The sequence below is a fragment of the Mauremys reevesii genome, linkage group 13, assembly GCF_016161935.1.
Source record: "Mauremys reevesii isolate NIE-2019 linkage group 13, ASM1616193v1, whole genome shotgun sequence".
NCBI lineage: Eukaryota > Metazoa > Chordata > Testudines > Geoemydidae > Mauremys > Mauremys reevesii.
In genome coordinates this window covers 5,455,422-5,477,279 of record NC_052635.1, presented here as the reverse complement: position 1 = coordinate 5,477,279, position 21,858 = coordinate 5,455,422, and the positions used below count along the sequence as shown (strand labels likewise).

The 21,858-nt window shown below is 53.3% G+C and overlaps 1 protein-coding gene across 1 annotated transcript; it reads right to left on the bottom strand.

The window, feature by feature from the left end:
- Nucleotides 1-144: 144 nt before the first annotated feature.
- LOC120380893 (immunoglobulin superfamily member 1-like) lies at nucleotides 145-19,542 on the bottom strand. The gene is made up of 11 exons (XM_039498787.1): nucleotides 19,479-19,542; nucleotides 11,165-11,203; nucleotides 9,815-10,111; nucleotides 7,553-7,825; nucleotides 5,471-5,782; nucleotides 4,502-4,795; nucleotides 2,628-2,924; nucleotides 1,922-2,275; nucleotides 1,552-1,659; nucleotides 249-270; nucleotides 145-172 (listed from the first exon to the last, which is right to left on the bottom strand). The coding sequence occupies exons 1-11, from the start codon at nucleotides 19,540-19,542 to the stop codon at nucleotides 145-147; spliced, it is 2,088 nt and encodes a 695-aa protein (XP_039354721.1).
- Between the last annotated feature and the right edge of the window lie 2,316 nt (nucleotides 19,543-21,858).

Sequence of the window (21,858 nt, the reverse complement as noted above, 5' to 3'; positions counted from 1 at the left end):
TCTCTCTTTCTCATATTCATTCATCTGGGATCTCTCATTCACAGCCTGGCTCCTCACGGCTCAGTCCAGGGGGGAGAAGTTGGGGGATGAAGGCAGATGTCATGGGGAGAGGCGGGTTCCTCTGTTGTAACAGATGGGATGGGCCTATGTGTTGGGAGGGATATCGATGACCCTGCCAGGGGGGACAGACAGACAGACAGACCCCCATGGGGAGTGGGAGTAATACCTCTGGAAATGGGATATCTTACCCAGTTGCTGTCTTGCTGCTACCTGTGGAGAGAAGGTCAAAGAGCTACTTTAAATGGCTGCTTGGTTTCCCTTATTCCCCCATTCCAGTGTCTCCCCCCACGAGGGTATGTGGTGAGTGCCTGGCACAACTGTGACCCACAGCCTTCTTGATGCCAACTGACAGAGGGGCACACAGGGGGCAGGGCTACCATGGGTCCACCAAAGAACATCACGTGAGGTTGCTAATGAAAGCCTGCATCACATGCATCATCAAGACCATTGTGAGATGAGTGTATGGAAAATCTGTGAGGAGTTATGCGGAGATGTTGAATATTATTTTCTCTGGGGCTTGTCGTGGTTAAAGGGAGGTCGCTCCAAGGTAGCATGCCATGAGACAAACAACTGCAGACAGGAGTTGGAAGATGCTTATCTCCATGGTGGACCACTGAGTGTCTCCCTGTAGAAGTCTGTTAGCATCCTAAGTCCAATGCCAACAAAGAGCTTGTGGAGAATCAGGGGAGATATTAACAGGAAGAAGTAAACAGCAGCTGGAGAAAACTTGTTCTCAGATGGAGGTCAAAGGTCTGGTCTGGTACATTGCGGGTTCAGAGAGATGCGCCCTGGAAGCCTTCAATCTCTGAAGACAACCTACCATGAGGTTTGATCTTAGGGAAGGAAGATCTCAGCCAACCTGACTGAAAATGATGGGAAAACGCTATGCCATAGTAGACAGGGAAACACCCTGGGTGTTCAGTTTAGGCTGTAGGAAGCATGTTACAATTTTGTTTTATATGAAACCATTTGTTTCCAATATTCTTCCTTGAATCTCTGGTCTTGGATGAGAAGAAGAAGAGGTCTGTATCACTCAAAAGCTTGTCTTGTTCCCCCTCATAAATTAGTCCAATAAAACCTCACCCACCTGGTCGCTTTGATGATAAATTTCCTCTTGTTTTCCCTATAAACAGATCTAAGTGCCGCACTGTGAGTGGGGACCCCGAACTGAGCATCCAAAGTTGGAGTGTCCCATTCCTTTGGGGACAGCAGATCTAAAAGTTCTGGGTGTGTTCAGTGGAACAGGGGGTAATCGTTACCCTGTACAGAGAGCAAAGTTTGCAGGAGCATGTGTTGCCAGAGACTAGCGGACTCTGGGAACTGATCCACAGCAGGACACAGACAAGAATCCCTCACACTAAGAGCTTGTGCCTCATAACCCTGGGAATCCCTGGACACCTGGATACTATTCTTCACCCCAGTCTTGTCCACCCTCCCCCAGAATTCCACAGATGAGACCCCAGCTCCCATTCCCCATCCAGGTCGCCTTACCGGTAGCTTTCTTTTTCCTTCTGCAGCAGCAGCCAAGCAGAGCCAGTAGTCCCAGAATGGCTCCTCCACCACCGCAACCAGCCACCAAGGGGAGGGGCAGAGCCCAGCCTGCTTGAGAGACAGGGGAAGAGTGACAGTAGGCATTATGCCAGGATCTCCAATGTAAACGCTTCCCCTGCATGGCATTGTGGACTCCGCTATACCCCAGGCAGCCTGCAGAATAGGGACAATCTGTGCCCTCCCCTTTAAGAAAAGAATTTCTGCATGCCAGATACACAATGTGATCGTGCCACCTATGGGTCCAAGATGGGAACTGCACCTCAGAGGAAATATTCCTTCTCATTCTGTTAATGGTATTGGGGGGCCTCACCTCTCCAGTTGTAATTCCTGGTGACATTCCAGGTAACAGTCACAGCCTGGCTCCTGGACGACTGGATCCACCTCCCGCTCAGGTTCTTCTCATACCCACAGGTGAATTCCCCAGTGTTGTTAGGACCAGCCTGTGGGATGCTGAGCACAGAGATGTTCATAGAGCCAGCGACAGACTTCATGGTGCTGATATCAGACGCCTTATCTCTGGGGACAATCTCAGTTCCGTCCTTGTAAAAGTGAAAGCTCCACGCACCTAGGTCACCAGGGGCCATGCAGGTGATGAGCAGGGGGAGCCCTTCGCTCACCACTCCAGATGAGGGATCCACTATTAGCAATGGCTGGGGAAGGGAGTCTAAGGGGAGAAGAAAAAGGGAGAGTCAGCAGGACAACCACAGTCCAGTATCAGGAAGGGGCGGCTATGCTATATAATGGGCACTAGGGGGCAGGAGAGGGTGGGGGCGGGGAAGGGGCGTCTATACTGTATAATGGGCACAAGGTGCAGCAGAGGGCAGGGGAGGGGAATGGGCGGCTGTACTATATAATGGGCACTATGGGTAGCAGAGAACGGGGGTTGGAAAAGGGACGTCTATACTGTGTAATGGGCACCAGAGGGTGAGTGATGGGGAACCCCACTGCTCCTCTGGCTCTGTAGCACCACCTGAGATGTGGGGAGAGACCCTGGCGGGAGCATCCCAGGGCCTCACCTGACACTGGTACAGTGATGCTGTTACTGTTCTCGGATACAATCTCCTGCCCGGCCTCCCGTCTCCAGTACTGACAGGTGTAGGAGCCGTCATTCCCCATCTGCGCTGTGAGGTCCATCCAGTGCCCCCCGCTGGCAGCTGGCAGCTCTTCAGGGGTGTGATCCCCTCTGTGCTGGTGGAACCTGAACCCCACCACCTCCTCGCCATGGGGTGCTGAGCAGTTGAGGGTGACCTTCTCCCCGGGCAGGTACACAGGGAGCTTGGGGTGCAGAGAGAGTTTGGGGGCCAGAGGAGGAACTGCCATAGAGAGAAATGGGTCAGTGCAGAGGGGCTACCCCCCAGAGTCAATATGGGGAGTCCAGTGATCCCCCAGCCTGTGAAGCATCCCACAGCAAACACCCCACAGGGCAGATGCCAGTCCCCAGTCTGAGTGGAACAGCATCTCACAACAGGCAGGGCTGTGGGGGAACGGCTACAGCACCTAACCAAACAACCACCTCAAAACACAATAGGCAAAATTCCTGGTGAGACTTTCGAGTGATTTAGAATCAGAAGTGCTGAACCCTGAGCTGCTCAACTTGGAGCAAATGAGCCTGGGCACACCCACATTTGGCAAAGACGAGGATATGGCACCACAAAACTCTGGTGGTCTCCATAAATTTCCCTACTCAAGAAAAATTAAGGTTGCACTCATGGATAACTGAGGGTGAGACACGGGTAATAACCTGAGATGCTAAAGAGTGAGAAATGTGCTGAATGGTATAAATCAAGGCTGTGGCTTGGTAGTTTAATACTAATCGTTCATGATGATGGATGTTGAATGGTCTTTTTCATCGTGCGTCCTCTACGACAATTGTAGGTTTGCCCAGTGCTGGGCACATGCTATGGCCCAGTCTGCAGATCTTCCTCCAGGAGCCAGCAGACCAACAGATGTTCCCTAGTTTGTGTTTGCCGCTGTCACTTGTGTCTGGGTCACTGGACTAGCCCCACTTCCACAGATTCACTTTGGACCTGCCAACTTTTGTTTGGAGATGATTTAAAGATCTCCAGGTCAACCAATCCTTCACTCCTCTGGGGAGGCATTCGGCATATCGCTGTACATTTTGACAACGTTGGTGAGTATTTCAAGCCATGTGTGCCATGTTTCCAGTTGTGTGGCCATGGATTTTTTTAAGCAATTCCATTACAACTAGGAAGCTTTTCTATGATTTCAGGGCCACCACTGGCCATGTATTAGATGTCTGGGATGAAAGGCGTGCACATCACGGCCCATGTCAGACTGTCTCAATCTGCAAATCCTGCTGAACACCTACCACTGCAATATGTGGAATGGGAAAAATAAGGGCTGTTTTATTAGTTTAATCTTCATAGCTCATGACGATGTACACTGACTGGTAAAAGAATCATGGAGTTATGTTGATGTAATGCCAATGATTTGTAACAACAGAGAAGAATGAGAACAACTTATGAACGTTTGGGTAAATGTATAACTGGAGACACAGGATGACAGACATAGAAGGACAAATTAATGTATAAAAACAAAGGGTCCAAATTGGAGAACACTGGTCCAGAGACTGAGACAAATTTGGAAACTTGGGCCCCTACCTGTTCAGTCTGATCTGTCTTATTGTTTGTCACATGTGTATGATCAGAACGGACAAGTGTCAATGATTCAATCTGAACATTTATAAATGAACATAAAAAAATAGATTAAGCCAATATTGGGTGGGATCCTGTCTCAGTTTCCCACCTCACAGTGGTCAGTGGGATTCAACAGGTGACCATGAAGACTCTGGAGCCCATGGAAGGAGTAGGGCCTCTCCAGAACACACACACCAAGGCCAAAGGGGTACTGCAGACGGGGCTGGACTCACCACTCACGGTGATGGAGACAGAGTCACTCTTCCCTGACAGGATCGCTTGCCCAGATCGGATTATCCAATAGGCACAGGAGTACGCCCCAGCATTCCCAGTCATAGCTATACGCTCCAGCCAAGGCCCCTCATCCAGCTCAGAGATCTGCTCCCCTCTTCGATGGTAGAATCTGTATCCCCTCACCTGCTCGCTGCCAGGAACTGAGCAGGTGAGATTGACATGTTCCCCCTGAAAATAGATGTGTTTTGGGGGCTCCAGAATGATTTGGGGGGCTGGTGGGGGGAGTGGGACACCTGGAGAGAATGAAGAGCAGAGAAAGAAAGGAGTGAAATGGGAGGGCTCTGAATGAAGAGCACCTGGCTGATTGTGCAAATAAAATGGGGAGCTGCCACATACCCCTTGGAGAAGCTACACCCCCACTTCCACCCTTTGACAGAGAATCCCTTCATACCGCCCACCCCCTGGTGGCCACATTCTGCGCCCCAACACCGAAGAGCAAATCAGAGTGTTACTCGATGCCAAACCTGGCCAGAAGTGTAAGGACAAGCCAGGTGGAGAAAGAGTCCCAGAGATTCACTGTCCAGCCCCCTGAGGTCGACCATCCAGTTGCCTGGCCTCTGTGGCTCTCCTTGCCTTCAGATGCTGTGATGGCCAAAAGCATATCTGGGTTCCCAAAAGTACAGGATCCATTCATGGAGGACAGGTCCATCAATGGCTCTTAGCCAAGATGGTCAGGGACACAACCCCATGCTCGGGGCGAGGCTCAACCTCTGACTACTACAAGCCATGATGAACGCCTGGGCTGAATCCTTCCATAACTGCCCTGTTCTGTACACTCCCCCTGAAGCTCTGGTATGGGCCACCATTGGAGACAGGCTACTGGGCTAGACGGACCAGGGCCCAGCATGGCAGCTCTTATGTTCTGATGCTGGTCCCTGCTGTCACTTGCTGAGAGAAAGAGACCTCACCTGTGACTCTGATGGAGATGGGCTGGCTCTCTAGGGAGGAGATCTCCTGCCCAGGTTCGGCTACCCAGTACATACAGGTGTACGAGCCAGAATCCTCCATGCCGAGTCTGCCAATCTGGTAACTCTGAGAGTCCTCCAGGGCCTGTCTCGTGCATGCCACTTGTTCCCCAGCCTTGAGGAAGCAGAACTGCATCTTCTTCTCCCAGCTGGGAGCTGAGCACGTCAGGGTAACAGACTCACCAGTGGTGAACTCAGGGCCCGTTGGGAACAGCCGCAGAGTTGGCCGAAAGCTTTCTGGGAGCACGGAAGGACCTGAAGAGAGACAGTGGGGACTGAGCCCTCCAGCAACCCCCAGGGCTATGGAGCTCCCTCCACCCAATCCCGGGAGATGGGTGATGTGTCCAAAGGGAGATGACGCTCAAGTTCATTTGCTACCATCCCATAGTTCCCTCCCTGGTCACTAATGTTCCTTCCCCACCCAGTGATGTTTTCTTTGAGGAGCATCAGTTCTGGGTTCACCCACTTTTCATTTACTGATTTTCTCAGTTTTCTTGCCCATTTCAGCGAAGGTTGATTGGTCTTTAAAGACCATCAGGTGATGCTCCTGGAATCAGGCAGGTGTGAGCCTAGAGCTAACCCAACAGGCCAACTGGTGCTCGGTCTCCTTGGAGACAGTGAATTTAATAATTCCTGTGAGTCTCCCAGCAGCAGGACTGGGAACTTCAGGGAAATGCCTCTGGGGATATCGACTGGGACCTGCAAGGCTAGGTTTGGACTGGCAGATCTCAAGGAATTTGCCGGCAAAGCCGACAGGTGGGAATGTCAGGGAGGTGACAGACATTTCAGCAGCACCACAGCTCTCCCTTGCTGAGGAGAGTGTCGCAGGGACTTAGTTGCTAACACGACCTCCCTTGACAAACCAGCTCTCCTGGACAGGAGCTCCCTGATTGCCCAGAGCAATCACATTACAATGGCTGAGCATTTTAACCACTCTCTTGTACTATTCTGTTCCCACCTTCCTTCGGAGGTTCAGCCGAAGATGGAGACCAACTGACCACTGCGAAGGTAAAAAATCCCCCAAGCAAAGTGGAGTCTGCAGTCCGGCCCAGATACCAACCCGCAGGGCTGGCTCTAGGTTTTTTGCCGACCCAAGCAAAAAAAAATTTTGGCTGCCCCCCGTCCCTGCCCTGGGCTCCCACCCTGCACCCCTCTGCTGCCTCAGCCTTGGGCTCTTCCCCCCCCACCCACACCCCCTGCCGCCCCAGCGCTGGGCTTCCCCCTTTCCCTCCCACCAGTGCCCTCCCCCCACCTCACTGCTGCCCCAGCCCTGGGCTTTCTCTCCCGACACCTGCTCCCTCCTTCCGCCGCAGCCCTAGGTCACTGGTAACTCGCTCCCAGGGCAGATCATTCAGCAGTATGGGGCAGGGGTCCCGGGAGGGGGCAATCAGGGGACAAGGACCAGCGGCACTTAGATAGGGGGTGGGGTCCTGGGGGGAAGTTAGCGGCAGGGGTCCCAGGAGGGGGTGATCAGGGGACAAGGAGCAGGGGGGGTGGATGGGTTGGTGTTTCTGTGGGGGGCAGTCAGAAGGAGTGGATGGTGGCGGGGGGGGCTTCCCTTCCTCCCCGTGGAGTGTCCTGTTTTTTGAATGTTAAAATATGGTTCCCTATCATCCACAGTGCAACTCTCCACTCACAGCACGCTGCCGCATGAGGTCCCACTCCTTCCTTTCCAGTTGGCAGTGGCCAAGGGAATGATGGGAAATGTAGTTCTTTCCCTGCTCCAGAGCTGGCTCTATAGGCAGGGAGCTAACCAAGGAACTTTGGTTCTCAGCTCCCAGGCTGGATCCCTGCTGGCTGCCACCCCTGCAAATGGGCTCTCCCAAGCAGGTGCTTGCTTTGCTGGTGCCTAGAGCCGCCCCTGCCAAACCCCCAATACCAGACAGGATTCATCAGCTCTACAGACAGATTGCTCAGTCCATCGCAGACGTACCGGTCGGTAGCCCACAACCCCTCCAGTCTGCAGGCCAGACGTCTGAACAGCCATCTCCTGAACCAAGAGGTGTAGATGGAAACATGACTCACCTGTCAGATGGATTGAGAGGGGGGCACTCAGCAGTGACTGGATCGTTCTCCCTGAGACACTGATCTCATAGCTGCAGGTGTAAGGGCCGGTAGCATCTAAATGAGATTGACGGAGCTGGAGACGGGCACCCGGCTGTGAGACAATGACATTCCCCTGCCTCAGGAACTGGTACCTTGTAGCCACGTGTCCCAAAGGGGCCGAGCATAGGATGGTAACAGGGCTCTTCCCCGGGGGATCAGATATCACAGAGATGGATGGAGCAACAGGGAAATCTGTGAAGAGCAACAATTGGAGAGAAGAGGGGGTGTTAACGTACCGAGAGTGTGGAAACAGCAGAGCAATTGGTGATGAGGAAGGGGGTGTAAAGGTCAAATCGAGGCATGGGCTGGGAGCCAGGACTCCTGGGTTCTATCCTCGGCTCTGAGAGGAGAGTGAATTTCAGTTCTTGAAAACCTGACACAAGTAGAAGGAGGAGAACCAGGTAGTGAAACTGAGCTGATGCCCTTGACAGCAGTGAGTTTCCTGTTTACATCTCAGCCATTGTAGAGGGAGAAATGCCAGAGACCCCAGCTCAGCCAGCCCTAGGAAACATGCACCAGTTGCTAGGGCCAAGCAGGGGTGGCTGCGCTCCGAGATGGTCTCCCACCCAGGCTCTACTCCCCAGGACAGGCAGGTGTATGCTTTTGGGATCCCCATCACAGCTGTGAGCGCCAGCTGAGCAGGGAGATCTGCAGAGACCTGTACCCCAATTTCATCGCTGAAGCAATAACTCCCTCCTGGGAGCCGAGCACCGGAGAGTAACACGCTCCCCAGGGAGATAGATAGAATGATTAGGGGCTAGAGAGAGCGTGAGGGCTGGTTGCCCCCTGCCCCCCAAGGGGCTGCGAGAAAGCATCCTAGGAGATGCTTGTTCAAACCGGGCTCCTTTAGAGCCTGATGAGGTGAAAAGGAAGAAGCCCTGGCTTGCACTCCAGAGGCTGTGCTCACACAACGTGGCCGCCCAGTGCTTGTGGTGACACCACGTGGACAAAATATACAAAGTAAATAGCCTGGAATAGATCTCATCATCATTGTTCTTACTAGTGGTAAATTTCAGTTATGAAGGTTAGAAATATTTTTCTGTTGTGTTGTGTGTGGGAAGCGAAATCGGGGTTTACTGACAAAAATCGAACACAGAACGGACTCCTGTTCCGGACTACGTCTGCCAAGAGGCACAGCGCTCACCCCTCTAGTTGAACTGCTGCAATGCAACATGGGGGGCTTAGTTCCGAGAGGGGGGCTGGCCAGGAAGGAGAATGGGGCCACGAAACACCAGCACTGAAACTCCCATCAGGCACCACAGCCGCTCTGGGCAGATACAGGATACGAACAGAGCCAAAAATAAAGGATTTTGTTTCAAGAAGGGGAAAATGTCTCATTCTGATCCGCAATCTTTAAATGAAACATTCTGACGTGTCTGCAACAAATTTCAACCCTCCTGTCCCGCCCCATGCGAGGACTTTGGAGGATAGAGTGAGAATTCAAAGAGCTACAAGCACTATTCAACAATGTGCCGTATCTGCAGTCAAAGGCCAGAAGGGACAATCATCAAGCTCTTTCAAGCCAGAATCAAACCAGCGACCTAAAACTTAGCCACATTCTTGAAATCTACAGTCCATCTCGCCACCAGCTCAGGTGCTGAAGGAATCTCTAGAGCTCAATAGGTTTAGCTTAACCAAGGTGAAGGGAGATTTGATCACAGTCTGTAAGTCCCTAACGCGATGATAGAAATCTGATACCAAAGGGCTTTTCAATCTGGCAGCCAAAGATCTAACAGGATCCAATGCATGAACACTGCAGCTACTCAAATTCAGACTGGGAATAAGGTGGAAATTTTCAACAGGGAGTGGAATTCACCACTGGAAGAACATACCCACGGCTGTGGTGGATTCTCGATCACTGGCCATTTTTAAAACAAGGGTGGGTGTTTCCCTAAAAGATCTGCTCTAGTTCAAACAGGAATTACGCTGTGGACGTCCGATGGAGATGGGACTATGGGGATCACAGGGTCCCTTTTTGGTTTGAGAATTTGTAAAATAGTTTTGGTTTGTTTGGGAGGGTTCATTGTTTTGGGGGTAGGTGGAGCAAGGCAACAGGACCATCCACCAACAGCAGGAGACCCTGGGGGTGGAAGTGAGCAGGCTTCTAGGGGTTGGGGTTTCACATGTGATGGAGATGGGGATGGGAATCCCCTATTAGACAGCAGGAGAAAGGGGACTCACCCATCACTGGTACCGGGACGGGCTGGCTGCGTGCAGAGTAGATGTGCCGTCCGTCCCTCACTGCCCAGTACTCACAGCTGTATGCCCCGGCCTTCCCCATCTCAGCCGTCAGGACCAGCCAGGGCCCCCCAGGCAGGCCGGTGGTTTCTGTGAAGGCCCGATCCCCGCGGTGATTGTAGAACTGGTAGCTGGTCACCGCCTCTCCGCTAGGGGCTGAGCATCTGAAGGTGAGACGCTCCCCTGGGAAATACACAGGGTGATGTGGGTCCACGATGATGGTGGGGGCTTGCAGTGGGGCTGAGGAAGGGCAGAGAGATTCAGGAGATGTGACACTCCCCCAGCCAAGTGCTGCCTCCTTATTTCTGTCCCCCTTTGCTGTAGCTGGCAGCCCCTTGCAGCTCTCCGTTCCTCCCACACAATAAGTCACCTGGTGTCTGCACCCCACAGGCCCCCAAGCTCTGGCTGCATCTCTCGTGGCTTCACCCCTGCCCATGTGCTCCATGGGGAGGGGAAGGAGCCCCCGTCACCTCTGGGGGGTTCTGGTTCCCACCTGGCCACGCCATACGTCACATGCTCTGCAGGGCATGGAGCGACTCAGTCAGCTCTATGTGGGTGCTGAGACAGGACGGACGAGGGAAGTGGGAGTGGTGGTGGGGAGATGAGAGGAGATGGCAGCTAGGGAGAGAGATGGAAGACCCCAGGCTCAAATCCTTTCCCGCCTCCTAGTTTGCAGCCAGAGCTGCTGAGATTTCACTTCTGAGGCCAGGGCTAGAGTCTATTTTTGGGGTGCTCCATTTCAAGCAGTTTAGAGGGGGATGGTTCTAAGAGGGGTTTCTCTGCCCTATCAGAGAATCCAGCCCCTATAAGGCTTCCAGGGGACCCAGGAAACTGAACCCCCCACAAATCACCAGTCACTTTGGGAAGTCTTGCCCAGGGCTCCCTGCAGGTCCCGAAGCTGGGAGCTGACAGGAGCAGAAACAGAGTGAGACACACTCAGAGGTGGGGTGGGAGAGTCCCTGCACATGATGCCTGGGAGGGAGGTCTCTACACACAGTGCCTGGGACCCCACAGTAAGAAGCCAGGCACAGAAGCGAATACTGGAATTTGTGTCCCCTGTCTGGTCCCATTCCCCACCCCACTAAACAGCCAGTTCCACTGGAGCAGGATCGGAGCCGAAAGCCCCTAGAGGTGAAAGGCCCCATGTCTCATTCTCTGTCCCAGCCGACCAGACCCCCCGCCATGGGGCCAGACTGGAACTTGAAGTCTGCCCCATGAGGTGGCCCTCTTTCATGGAGGGGACCCACCTAGACAGACAGCTGGGGTGTGTGTGTGGATTGTGTCCCTCCTTACCTGCAGGTGACACCAGCCGGGGAAGAATCTGGAGAGAAGCTGAAGAAGAGAAGAGGAGAGATGGGCCGTGAGAGCTCCAGGGACGGCACAGGAGGGAAGGGGGCTGGGAAACAGGGAAGATAATTTAGGGACATGTGGACCCAGGTGGATGAGCCTCAACATCTATTTTCCTAGGGCAGAACGACAGGCAGGAGGTGGAAGGAAACGACCATTGGGGAAAGACCAGGAGCTCGATACTCGAGTAAAGCCCTAGGAAAGCAGCCACCTGGTGACTGTGAGTCTATTTGCAGAAGCCCGAGGCTCAGGGTCTGTGCTTCCTGCACAGAAAGGCCCTGTGAGGAGACCCCACGTGTCTGGGAAATGCCAGACGCCCCCCCGCAAGTGCCGCTGAATGGAGGCTGGAGATGGAGTCTGGCAGATGAGAGGCCCCGAGGTGCTGGAGGAGGAAGGAGAAGGTGAGACGCATGCAGGGAAGGGGGGGAAGGAGACACAGGCTGAAGGAGGAGTGTAGGGTCGCTCACCCAGGAGATGGAGGAGCTCCATGCTGGGTGTAACAGGATGCTGCTGCCGGGTGAATCTGCTCCTGCAATGGGCTACCTAAATAGCAACCGAGCTCTTACAAATATCTGTGACCGTCCGTCCCATGGGGCGAGACACTTCCCCAATGTCTGCACATCCGAGAGAGGAACCAGCTCCTGGGATGGGCCAGCTGGTGTCTGAAAGGAGCACAGACGGATGGTGACGATGCAGCCTCAAGACCTGCTGACCGCTGGAGAACCCTGGTGTCCGGGATGGAGAAACCCGATGGATTAATGGGGGAGATGGAATGAAAGAGTGAGAGAGGGAAAGGGGGATTCAGACAGAGGCAAACAGATGAATGAAGAGACAGGCTGCAAATAGAGGAGTGGAGAGGCGACTGTGAGAGAAGGGGGGCAGAGAGAGAATGAAAGTCAGACACACGGAGGGAACATGTGAATGAGGGAGAGAGATGGAGGAGTGGGGAGGATGAAGAAGAGGGTGGCAGAGTGAGGCAGGGAAAGGGGGAGACAGAGGGAAGGTGTGAATGAGGCAGGCACAGAGGAGGGGGTGCAGGGTGAGTCATTCACCTGGCGCAGAGAAACACGTTTAGCTCTGTGCTGGGGCGACCAGTCTGAGCTTGGAAGCTGCACTCCCAACCCCCGTCTCCTGTGAGCCGCCTGCTCCTCTCTGATCACAGCTGGAGGAAGTGCTGCCTAAGGGACGCAGCCACTTCTCCACCCCAGCACCGAGGCACCACACGCTGTGGGCTGACCACGGCCAGACTGGGGGGCTCCCAGAATGCCTTGCAGCTCCCAGCTGCTCTGCAGGGCCTGGTCCGACAATACCAGAGGGGTCAGCTACAGGGTAACCAGGTAACGGCTCCTCACTCCATCCATTACCCTGGCCAGGTACATCAGGGGTCACGGGCCCAGCACCAACCCCGCACTCCCGGCTGTGAAGGGCCATGGGGCCAGCACTGGGACATGGGGATCAGCACTGACTGGGGGGGAGACCGCCCCCTAGTGAGCCCCTCCGTGATCCCTGCTGCACAGCACCTCCTAGCAGTGCCCTGGGGCACGGCGTCAGCACTGTCTAGGAGGGGAGAGCGCCCCCTAGTGAGCCCCACCATGACCCCTGCAGCACAGCGCCCCCTAGCACTGCCCTGGGACACGGCGTCAGCACTGACTCAGAACATGTAACTGGACAGAACTGAATTAGACCTGCACTTCTCGCCCAGCTCACCGGTCGCTGCTCTTAGGCGAACGCCACGTGGGCAGGGGTCACGGACGTGTCTCAGCCGTCAGCGTCCCCCAGCAGCTGAGTCATGTAACTTTTTACAGGAACGGAGACGGGGCCGGTGGCTGAGCTGAAGGAACAACCTCACGCCAGAGACTGTTCAAGCTGATGCGGAGATGGAGTTTGGCCTAAGTTTGGTGCCTCTTTATTTATCCCTCTGTCTCTCTGTGTCCTGTCCCTCAACCTCTTCCTGCCTTTGTAGTACAGTTGATGAGGCGTCTACCCTCTCAAGTCCTCCGCCCCTCATGCTCTCCCCCTTCCTCCCATTCCCCTACTTGGTCCCCATCCCACTCTCCAACTGTTGTCCTGTTTTCAGTGGTATCACGGCTAATTTGGGGTGTGACGGTAGAGCCTAGGATGGCTTTGCAGCTGTTTCTGGGGAGCTCTTCCCAAGCGTGGGGGCAGATTGGAGAAAAGACAAAGCGACTTCTCTGAAAATTTCACACGTGTGCCAGGCAGGTTGGCATCATGGGCAGATGTGACTCGCTGGGCTAGAGGCAGGGTTGGGGCCAGTAATTAACAGAAAACTGAATCAAATCAGGGAGAAAGCTAAGAGGGTTTCATTGGGACTTGGAAATTTCCCTCCTGAGCGGCCCCGAGAACCTGTGCCAGAGAGACAGGACAGCCAAGGAAAGGCTCTGGCTTCCTGGGGTTTGCTCTGATGCTGCTGCTGAGATCCTGCTGACAGACTGCTCCCCTAAACACCCCCTCTGGGCTCATTAGCCCTGGCACCCCTGGAGACCCCGACGTGCCCCAAATCCCCCAGCTCCAATCAAAGCCTCTTAAAGTTCTTTCAAATTTTCAAACAAGCCCTTTGGTGTCCCAGCAGGGCTGTGATATCTGCGTCTGGCCAGTTTCTCAATATTACACCCACGGGGAGGGACACATGTGCCACAAGCCACTGGCTGGCTGATGACCTTGTCAGGGCCTCGTCCCGGACCCCAGACTGGCTAAAGAACCCCCAGAGTCATGGGGGGTTCTTGTGCCGAGTGGAAGCCAGTGTCCAAATGAGCTCCCCCTTGCCACCCAGCGATGAACTGGGGAGGGGGGCAGTCTTCGGGGGCAGTGCGTCTATTTGCATCAATACAGCTACTCTACCTGGGTGTTCAGTAGCCAGGACTGCTTTGCCAGTGATCAGTTGGGGCCGTTCTGGGATGAAACTCTCTTTAGGCTTGCATCCGAAGAAGTGGGTATTCACCCACGAAAGCTCATGCTGCAAAACGTCTGTTAGTCTATAAGGTGCCACAGGATTCTTTGCTACTTCTTTAGGATTGAACACCGGGGTAATGAAATGTCATGTCTTTAACTGTACAGCAAAGGGCAGCAGAAGTGTCCTTAGCAGGCCCTGACTGAGGGCATCACCAACAGTCGTGGTGGATTCTCCGTCACTGGCAAGTTTTAAATCAGGAATCGGGGGGGTTCCTAGTAGTTCTGCTCTAGGGATTGTTTTAGGGAGGTGTTATGCAGGGGCTCAGACGGGATGGTCACAGATTGTGAAGCCAGAAGGGGCCATTATGATCAGCCCCATGGCTACGGAGCTCATCTAGGATGAAGAAGTCCAAGAGTCAACCGCATGACACAGATCAGAGACCTGACACTGGGTTCTCCACATCCCAGAGCAGGCCTGTGAAGAGAAATGTGGGACCCCGTACATCATATTAACTTGGTCCTCACTTTCTCCCCTGTTATAGACATGCGGGGGGCGGGGGAATTCAAAACTGTGTCCCAATTGTTTCATCCCAGTGCACCAAAGGAAAATATTTGAAATCTCAAAACGTTTCCCAGGCCGGGACAACCCTTTTCCCACTGGCTCTAGAGGTGGGTTCAATTCCTGGCTGGGAGAAATGGAGGCAAGGGTTCAGGGAAGCGCAAGAGTTTGGAAAGATCAACAAAAATATTTTGGAGGGGGACTGGGGATTTATAATCTATATAGATCCCCCTCCCCTGGGAGGGTATTGAGAAGTCCAGAAACGACAACAAAGGGCTGTCACTGAACGTCACTTATTTCATAGCACATCTCAGGTTTGGACATTTGCTCCTCAACTTTATGAGAACCCTAGTTAGCTGCTGTTGATCTCGCTGGAGTCAAAGGAGTTAAATAAATCAGGATCCTTGTTGCACAGGGATGACACTTGAGAGAGGCCAGAAGTGAGAAGAGATGAGAACTCCAGGGACAGGAAAGAGAGAGAAAGGCAGGGGGATAAACAGAGAGTCAGCCACTGACTCAGAACAATTATAACATGTTCAGTCCCCGCGGCGGCTTAAATAACCTGTGGCTTGAGGTTGTTCTTTGCACTCAGCTCACCGCCCTGTCTCAGCACTCGTAAAAAAAGCAACAGCTGCTTCTCCCTCAGGCCACGTGGGGATGAAATCATCCCAGCCCCAGGGACCGCAGACACATGCTCCTCGTTAGCGCTCCCCGCTGAGACACAGCAGGGCACAAAATAGCACGTGCTGCAAACGTGAGGTACGGCTTCGACCTGCAACTGCAAGACTGAAGTGACGACCTTAGCTTAAACTAGGATGTCTTGCAACACAGGCTACTTTGCAGGTTGGGGGAGGGGTCTCAATGCTGGCTCCAATGTCCCACTGCAACACTAGAGGGTATTCGGTTGCAGAGGGCAGAGTGTAGCTCTGTAGGGGGCGCTCTCCCCTCACACCCAGTCCTGGCCCCCATGTCCTCATTCAGTGCTAGGGGGCGCTGTGCTGTAGAGAGTGGTTAGGAGGCTCAGTAGAAGGCGCTGTCCCCTATGAGTCAGCATTGATCCCCATGCCCCATTTAATACAAACAAGTACTTCTTGTTTGTACTAAACCTGCTGCCTCTTCATTTCCTTGAGTCACCCCTGGTTTTTGTGTCATGGGAAAGGGTAAATAACACTTCCCCACTCCCCTTCTCCACACCATTCCTGATTTCAGAAACCTTGGTCATGTCTCCCATTCAAGGCCTGAGCGTACCATGAATTTATATAATATGATCATCCTGTCTCCTTTTCTTATCCTTTTCCAAATAGTTCCTAACATATTGGTAGCCTTTTGGACATCCCAAATGGGAGGCTGTTCAGAGCAGGCCTGGGGATCAGGCAAGAAGTAGAGAGGCAAGAGAGTAATGGAGACAGGGGGGGGGGATTAACCGCAAATACCTGAAAAGGCTGGCGAGGGTGTGGTGTGGGAATGGCAGGGATGTGTGCTTCAGGCTATGGTGCTATGGAATTGTGGCTGGGATTTGCCCATGAAGAGGCACAGGGAATCATTGCTTGGGATCAGGGTGAAAGCATCACCCTGGAGCTCTTGGGATGACTCCGCAGACTTCAGGGCTAGGGTGGGATGGGAAGCTGTACTATACCATTTATTGTCATTATTATTATTAATTAATTAGCAATCTTACGGCAGCACCTAGAGGCCGTGACCAAGATGAGGGCCCCACCGAGCACGCCGGATGCTGCTCAGATCCCCACCGAGATCAGACCTCCACTCCCTAATGCTACGTATTGCACAGACCTCGACCAGAAATCCCCCCCCCCCATACCAGGTGCTACCCAGACCTGACTGAGTTCAGGGACCCCCCCCCTTGTTGTATCAGGCACTGCACAGACCCCAACTGAGATCAGGCCCCCTCCAGTTGCTCTGGGTGCCACACAGACCTTGACCCAGATCAGCCCCCCCCGCCCTCATCCTGGGTGTTTCCCATAGCCCAGGGGGTGTGCAGTGGGGGATGTGGACATGTTGTTCTTCCCAGCACTTCCTTGACTTTTGCTTCAGCTTTTGGGTCCCTGCCTTTTGCAGTCGACCTCACTCGCCTTTCTCAGGAGGCTCCCAGCCAACCTGACTTGCCCGATCACCACCCACCCCCACATTGAGCTGGACGTCCAAAAGTCCCAAATCCATAAAAGAAGAGCACATCCAGCTGAGATACTCTGCTTCAGCGAGCTCGGAGCCAGTCAAGGTCTTATTCTTTAGGCTGAGGACAGGAGCACATGGACAGTGGGTGGTGTCTGAGAGAAATGAAACCTGGAACATATTTGAAAAGGGTCAGGAACCTCATAATTTCCTGGTCAATATTGTCCACATAAAATGTAGGACAACATTGTGCGTGAAATTATAAAATTTCCCTGTATGAGATTCCACATGTTCCAAATCCCACACCCTGCCCAGGCAGAAATCCAAACACAGGTCTGTCTCAAACAAAGGAGCATGTGTTTGCTTAATTTCCATTTAAGCTTTAAACAGAGTCATGAGGCAGGAAGGGAGGACAACGGAAGTTCAACCGGTTGAAAAAACCATCAGGGAACATCCTTCCACAGAGACTCTTTGGCTCCTAGGTCTCAGCTGGAAACAATTTTCAAGAGGGGGATGAAAAGGGGGGAGAAACACCCCATAGCACCCCTCTGTCTCTGCCCCTGCCCCTCTCAAGGTAGGTGTGGTGATACCTTGTATTGGCCCAGCATCTTTCACCAACAGAAGTTGGTCCACTACAAGATATTTCCTCACCCACCTTGTGGCTCTGTAATGGAAGAAAACTCTATTAACATCTCGGCAGCAGCATCAGAGCTCACCCCGGGAAGTCGGGGCCTTTCCATGGCTGTCCTTTCTCTCTGGCATATGTGCTCAGGGACGGCTGAGGAGGGAAATGTTCCAGCTCCATTTAAACCCTCTTAACTGTCTCCCCATCTCTGTTTTCCTTCCGTTTCCTTGCTTGCCCGGCTGCCTTAACGTCACAGGCCCCGACCCTGCCTCTAGCCCAGTGTTCCACATCTGCCCACGATGCCAAGCTGCATGGCCCACGTGACATTTTCAGCGAAGGCATTTTGTGCTTTCTCCAGCCTGCCCCCTGCACTTGGGAGGAGCTCCCCAGAAACAGCCGTGAAGCTACCTCGGTCTCCATCCTCACACCCAAAATTATCCGTGATGCTACTGAAAACAGGAGAATAGCAGGAGAGCAGGATGGGAACTCAGTAGGGGGACAGGATGAAGGGGGAGGATGTGCAGGGCACAGAACCCAGGAGGAGAGTCACCTCGTTCATTGTACTTGAAAGGAAGGAAGAGGTTGAGGGACATAAGAGATAGAGCGAGGGCTAAATAAAGAGGCCTGCACTCACCCAGAATTAGACCAAACTCCACCTCCGTGTCACTTTGAAGAGTCTCTGGCATGAGGGTCAGACACTGTCTCCATTCCTTTAAAAAGTAACAGCCACTTCCCCACTGGGCTGTGTGAGGATGAAACGCCCCCAGCATGATGGACCCTACAGCCCAGCTCCTGTGTGATGCTGCCGGCTGAGACACGTCCGCCACCCCTGCCCACGCTGCATTCGTCTGAGAGCAGTGACTGCAGGGCTGGGGTGGAAAGTCCAAGTCTAATTCTGTCTCTCTGCCGCTACGTGTTCTGAGTTGGGGCTGACCCTGGGACACTGGTGTGGGCCAGGAGATGTTGTGCTGCAGGGACCACATTGGGGGCTCAGCAGGGCGTGTTCTCCCCTCCCAGTCAGTGCTGACCCCCCTGTCCCAGTGCAATGCTATGGGGCACTGTGCTGCAGGAATCATGGTGGTGGTTCAGTAGGGGTCACTCTCCCCTCCCAGGCAGTGCTGATGACCATACCCCAGCGCTGGCCCCATAGCCCTGGAGAGCAAGGAGCATGGACTGAGAACTGGGGCAGCACCCCTTGTGCAGCACTGGTGTCCAGTACCCAGCCAAGGTAATGGATGGAGTGAGGAGCTGTTACCTGGGTACCCTGTGTCACGGAGTGTGGGGGAGTCCGGGCCTGCAACCCCCACTTCCTGCAATTCACCGTGACTCTCAGCCAGCCAGTAAAACAGAAGGTTTATTGGACAACAGGAACATAGTCCCAAGCAGGGCTTGTAGATACAACCAGGACCCCTCAGCCAGGTCCCTCTGGGGGGCAAGGATCTTAGACCCCAGACTTGGGGTTCCCTGCCTCTTCCCAGCCAGCCCAAAACTAAAACTAAAATCCCCTCCAGCAGGCTCTCTCCCCTTCCTCTCCCCCTCTCCCTATGTCCAGTTTCCCGGGCAAAGGTGTTGACTCCCCCCACCCCCCTTCCTGCCTCAGGTTACAGGCTCAGGTCCTGTCCCGCACCTAAAGTCATCCCCTGCTCTCCCATCCCCCATGCAGACAGTCCCTACTGCATCACACCCTGTATCTCCAGGGCTCCTTCACTGATCCCCTCTGCAATTGTCAACCCAGGCAGGTCTTGAGGCTGCATCGTCACCACCCGTCTGTGCTCCTTTCAGAGAGTGGCTGGCCCATCCCAGGAGCTGGTTCCTTTCTCAGAGGCGCAGACATTGGGGAAGTGCCTCGCCCCATGGGACGGATGGTCACAGATATTTGTAAGAGCTCGGGTTTGCTATTTACGTAGCCCATTCAAGGAGCAGATTCACCGGGCAGCAGCATCCTGTTACACCCAGCATGGAGCTCCTCCATCTCCTGGGTGAGCGACCCTGCACTCCTCCTTCAGTCTGTGTCTCCTTCCCCGCATGTGTCTCACCTTCTCCTTCCTCCTCCAGCTCCTTGGGGCCTCTCGACCCCCAGACTCCATATCCAGCCTCCATTCAGCGACAGTCTGGTGGGCATCTGGCATTTCCCTGATGTGCAGGGTCAGCTAACGGGGCCTTTCTGTGCAGGGAGCACGAACCCTGAGCCTCGGGCTTCTGCAAATAGACTCACAGTCACCAGGTGGCTGCTTTCCTAGGGCTTTACTCAAGTATCGAGCTTCTGGTCTTTCCCCAATGCTCATTTCCTTCCACCTCCTGTCTGTCGCTCTCCCCTAGGGAAATAGATGTTGAGCCACGTCCACCTAGCCGATTTGTTGTTGGTGCTCCTGGAATAACACCCGATATTTGGATTGGAATAGGGAATCAGTGGACATTACGGCCCTTAGAACCCCCGCAGCTTCAGTGCGTAAGGAAATTGAAGCAAGGGGAAGTTGTGACAGTGTTTGACAAAGTTTGTTGGGAAGTGTAGTGAGGCGGTGTGGCTCCCCATCACCCCGGAGGAGGAAGAGCCGATCCGGCGGCCGGAGTGGGCGTATCTAGGGAGCTCTGAGCCCACCCCTCAGAGGGTCAGGCCCGAGGGGGAGTGTGGAAGTAGCCCGGGGGCAGTCGACCCCAGTCTGGCTGCAGCACTGCCAGAGCCTATGTCGGTGTGTTGCGGCCAGGATCCCCACTGACACAGCAGCGGATCTTTGGCCGCTGCCAGGGCCCCTAGCTGGGACGCAGTGGAGTGGGAGGGCCTGCGTCCCCCCTGCCACCCAACTCTGGGGTGGCAGACTTCCCCTCTCCCCGGCCTGAGGAGGCTGGAGCCTGTTGTTACTGCTCAGCCCTGTCTGAGGGCCTGAACCCCCTGACTCAGCGTTTGTTGCCCCACCCTGACCTAGGGCCGAGCTAACCGCATTTCGGCCGGCTACAGCAAGGGCTACCGAGGGGAATCCCCCTGGCCAGACTAATTCCCCGGAACTAACAGGGTGTAGTGAGTCAGTGTGGCTCCCCACCGCCCTGGAGAGGGTCGAGCCCCAGCGAACTCATGTACAGGAAGGTATGGGACAAGGAAATACCCTGACAGGACAGTTGCTGTTCCAAGCTAATGATAGCTGTGTATATGTTAATGCCACCACTTTCCTAGATATGCATTTTAATCTCACCACGGCCACAGGAAATCACATTATTTATTGGCCAGCAGACAAAGCCCTACAATTAGACCTTAGGCATCAGATTTCTTTTAATTGAACCACTTTGATACCCGACTAGTTTCAAAATTTATGCTCACTCCTACCAGAGGTTTGGAAAATTTCTGACTTACAGGGTCAATTCCATGTGCTTCAGAATATCTATCAAATTGAAAAACATGCTTTTCATACAGCCTATAGAGTGTCTACTTTGTGTACTGATTATAATGTAATGTGCTATGTAATTAAGGCAATGAAAGAACCCCAGCACATTATTACAACGGGGACATTAATTATTGTATTGCTTTTGTTTAGTCTAGGAATATGTTATTTGTTATTGTAAGGGATGTACTAACAAAAATGCCTTTCATGTTCACACTAATCATGCATTATCCTTATATCCAGTTAAGACTTATAGGGTTGATTCTGATTCTCCTGAGCTAGAAACAGAAATACAAGGCTTGATGCAGTTGGAAGTTTAAGAATGTTAGTTGTGCTAAAGGAAGCACAAAAGTGGGGAGTGTGGAAGCAGGGAAAGAAAGAGAGGGCTTAAGTGCAGCCATTTAAGTGTCAGAGACACAGCAACTGTCCTGTCAAGTCTTAGCCTAATATCGCGAGACCTGTAGAAGCAGGGCTCACATCAGAAGCGAGTGGAAAACAGCAGACTAGTCAGTGTGACCTAGCCTTGAGATAACGATGTTTGAGACGAGAAAGTGAGAAAATACTGAAATAGATAGCAAATAGCCTAAATAAAATGCAGATGTTTTTAATTAATGCACGTCACAAAGAGGTATAAATGCTTGTGTGATTTTGCTTGTACTTTGGAGAAACTGAGGCAGAGCTGCTCTCTGTCAGCTGTGTTCTTCCCTTGCAATTGCATGTCCTGAATAAAGCTGTCTCTGATTTTGTTGCTTCCAACCTGAGAGTGGAGTTTGATTCTTCCACAGTCACCAGGTGGCTGCTTTCCTAGGGCTTTACTCAAATATCGAGCTCCTGGTCATTCCCCAACACTTGTTTCCTTCCACCTCCTGTCTGTCACTCTGCCCTAGAGAAATAGATGTTGAGCCTCGTACACCTGGGTCCACATCTCCCTAAATTGCTTGGCTCAGGGGAGCATGGGGCCTTTCACTTCTAGGGTGTGCTGGCTCGTTTCCCACCGCAGAGGGACTGGCTGACTCAGGGGGGTGGGGAATAGGACCAGACA

Bases quoted from the DNA above. Each gene is read 5' to 3' on its own strand.
- LOC120380893 (XM_039498787.1), bottom strand. From the start codon at position 19,542: ATGGAGGCTGGATATGGAGTCTGGGGGTCGAGAGGCCCCAAGGAGCTG. The intron at 4,796-5,470 runs GTGAGGTCTCTT...CATTCTCTCCAG, and splicing joins CATCTCCATCAGAGTCACAG to GTGTCCCACTCCCCCCACCA. The intron at 2,276-2,627 runs GTGAGGCCCTGG...TTCTCCCCTTAG, and splicing joins CATCACTGTACCAGTGTCAG to ACTCCCTTCCCCAGCCATTG.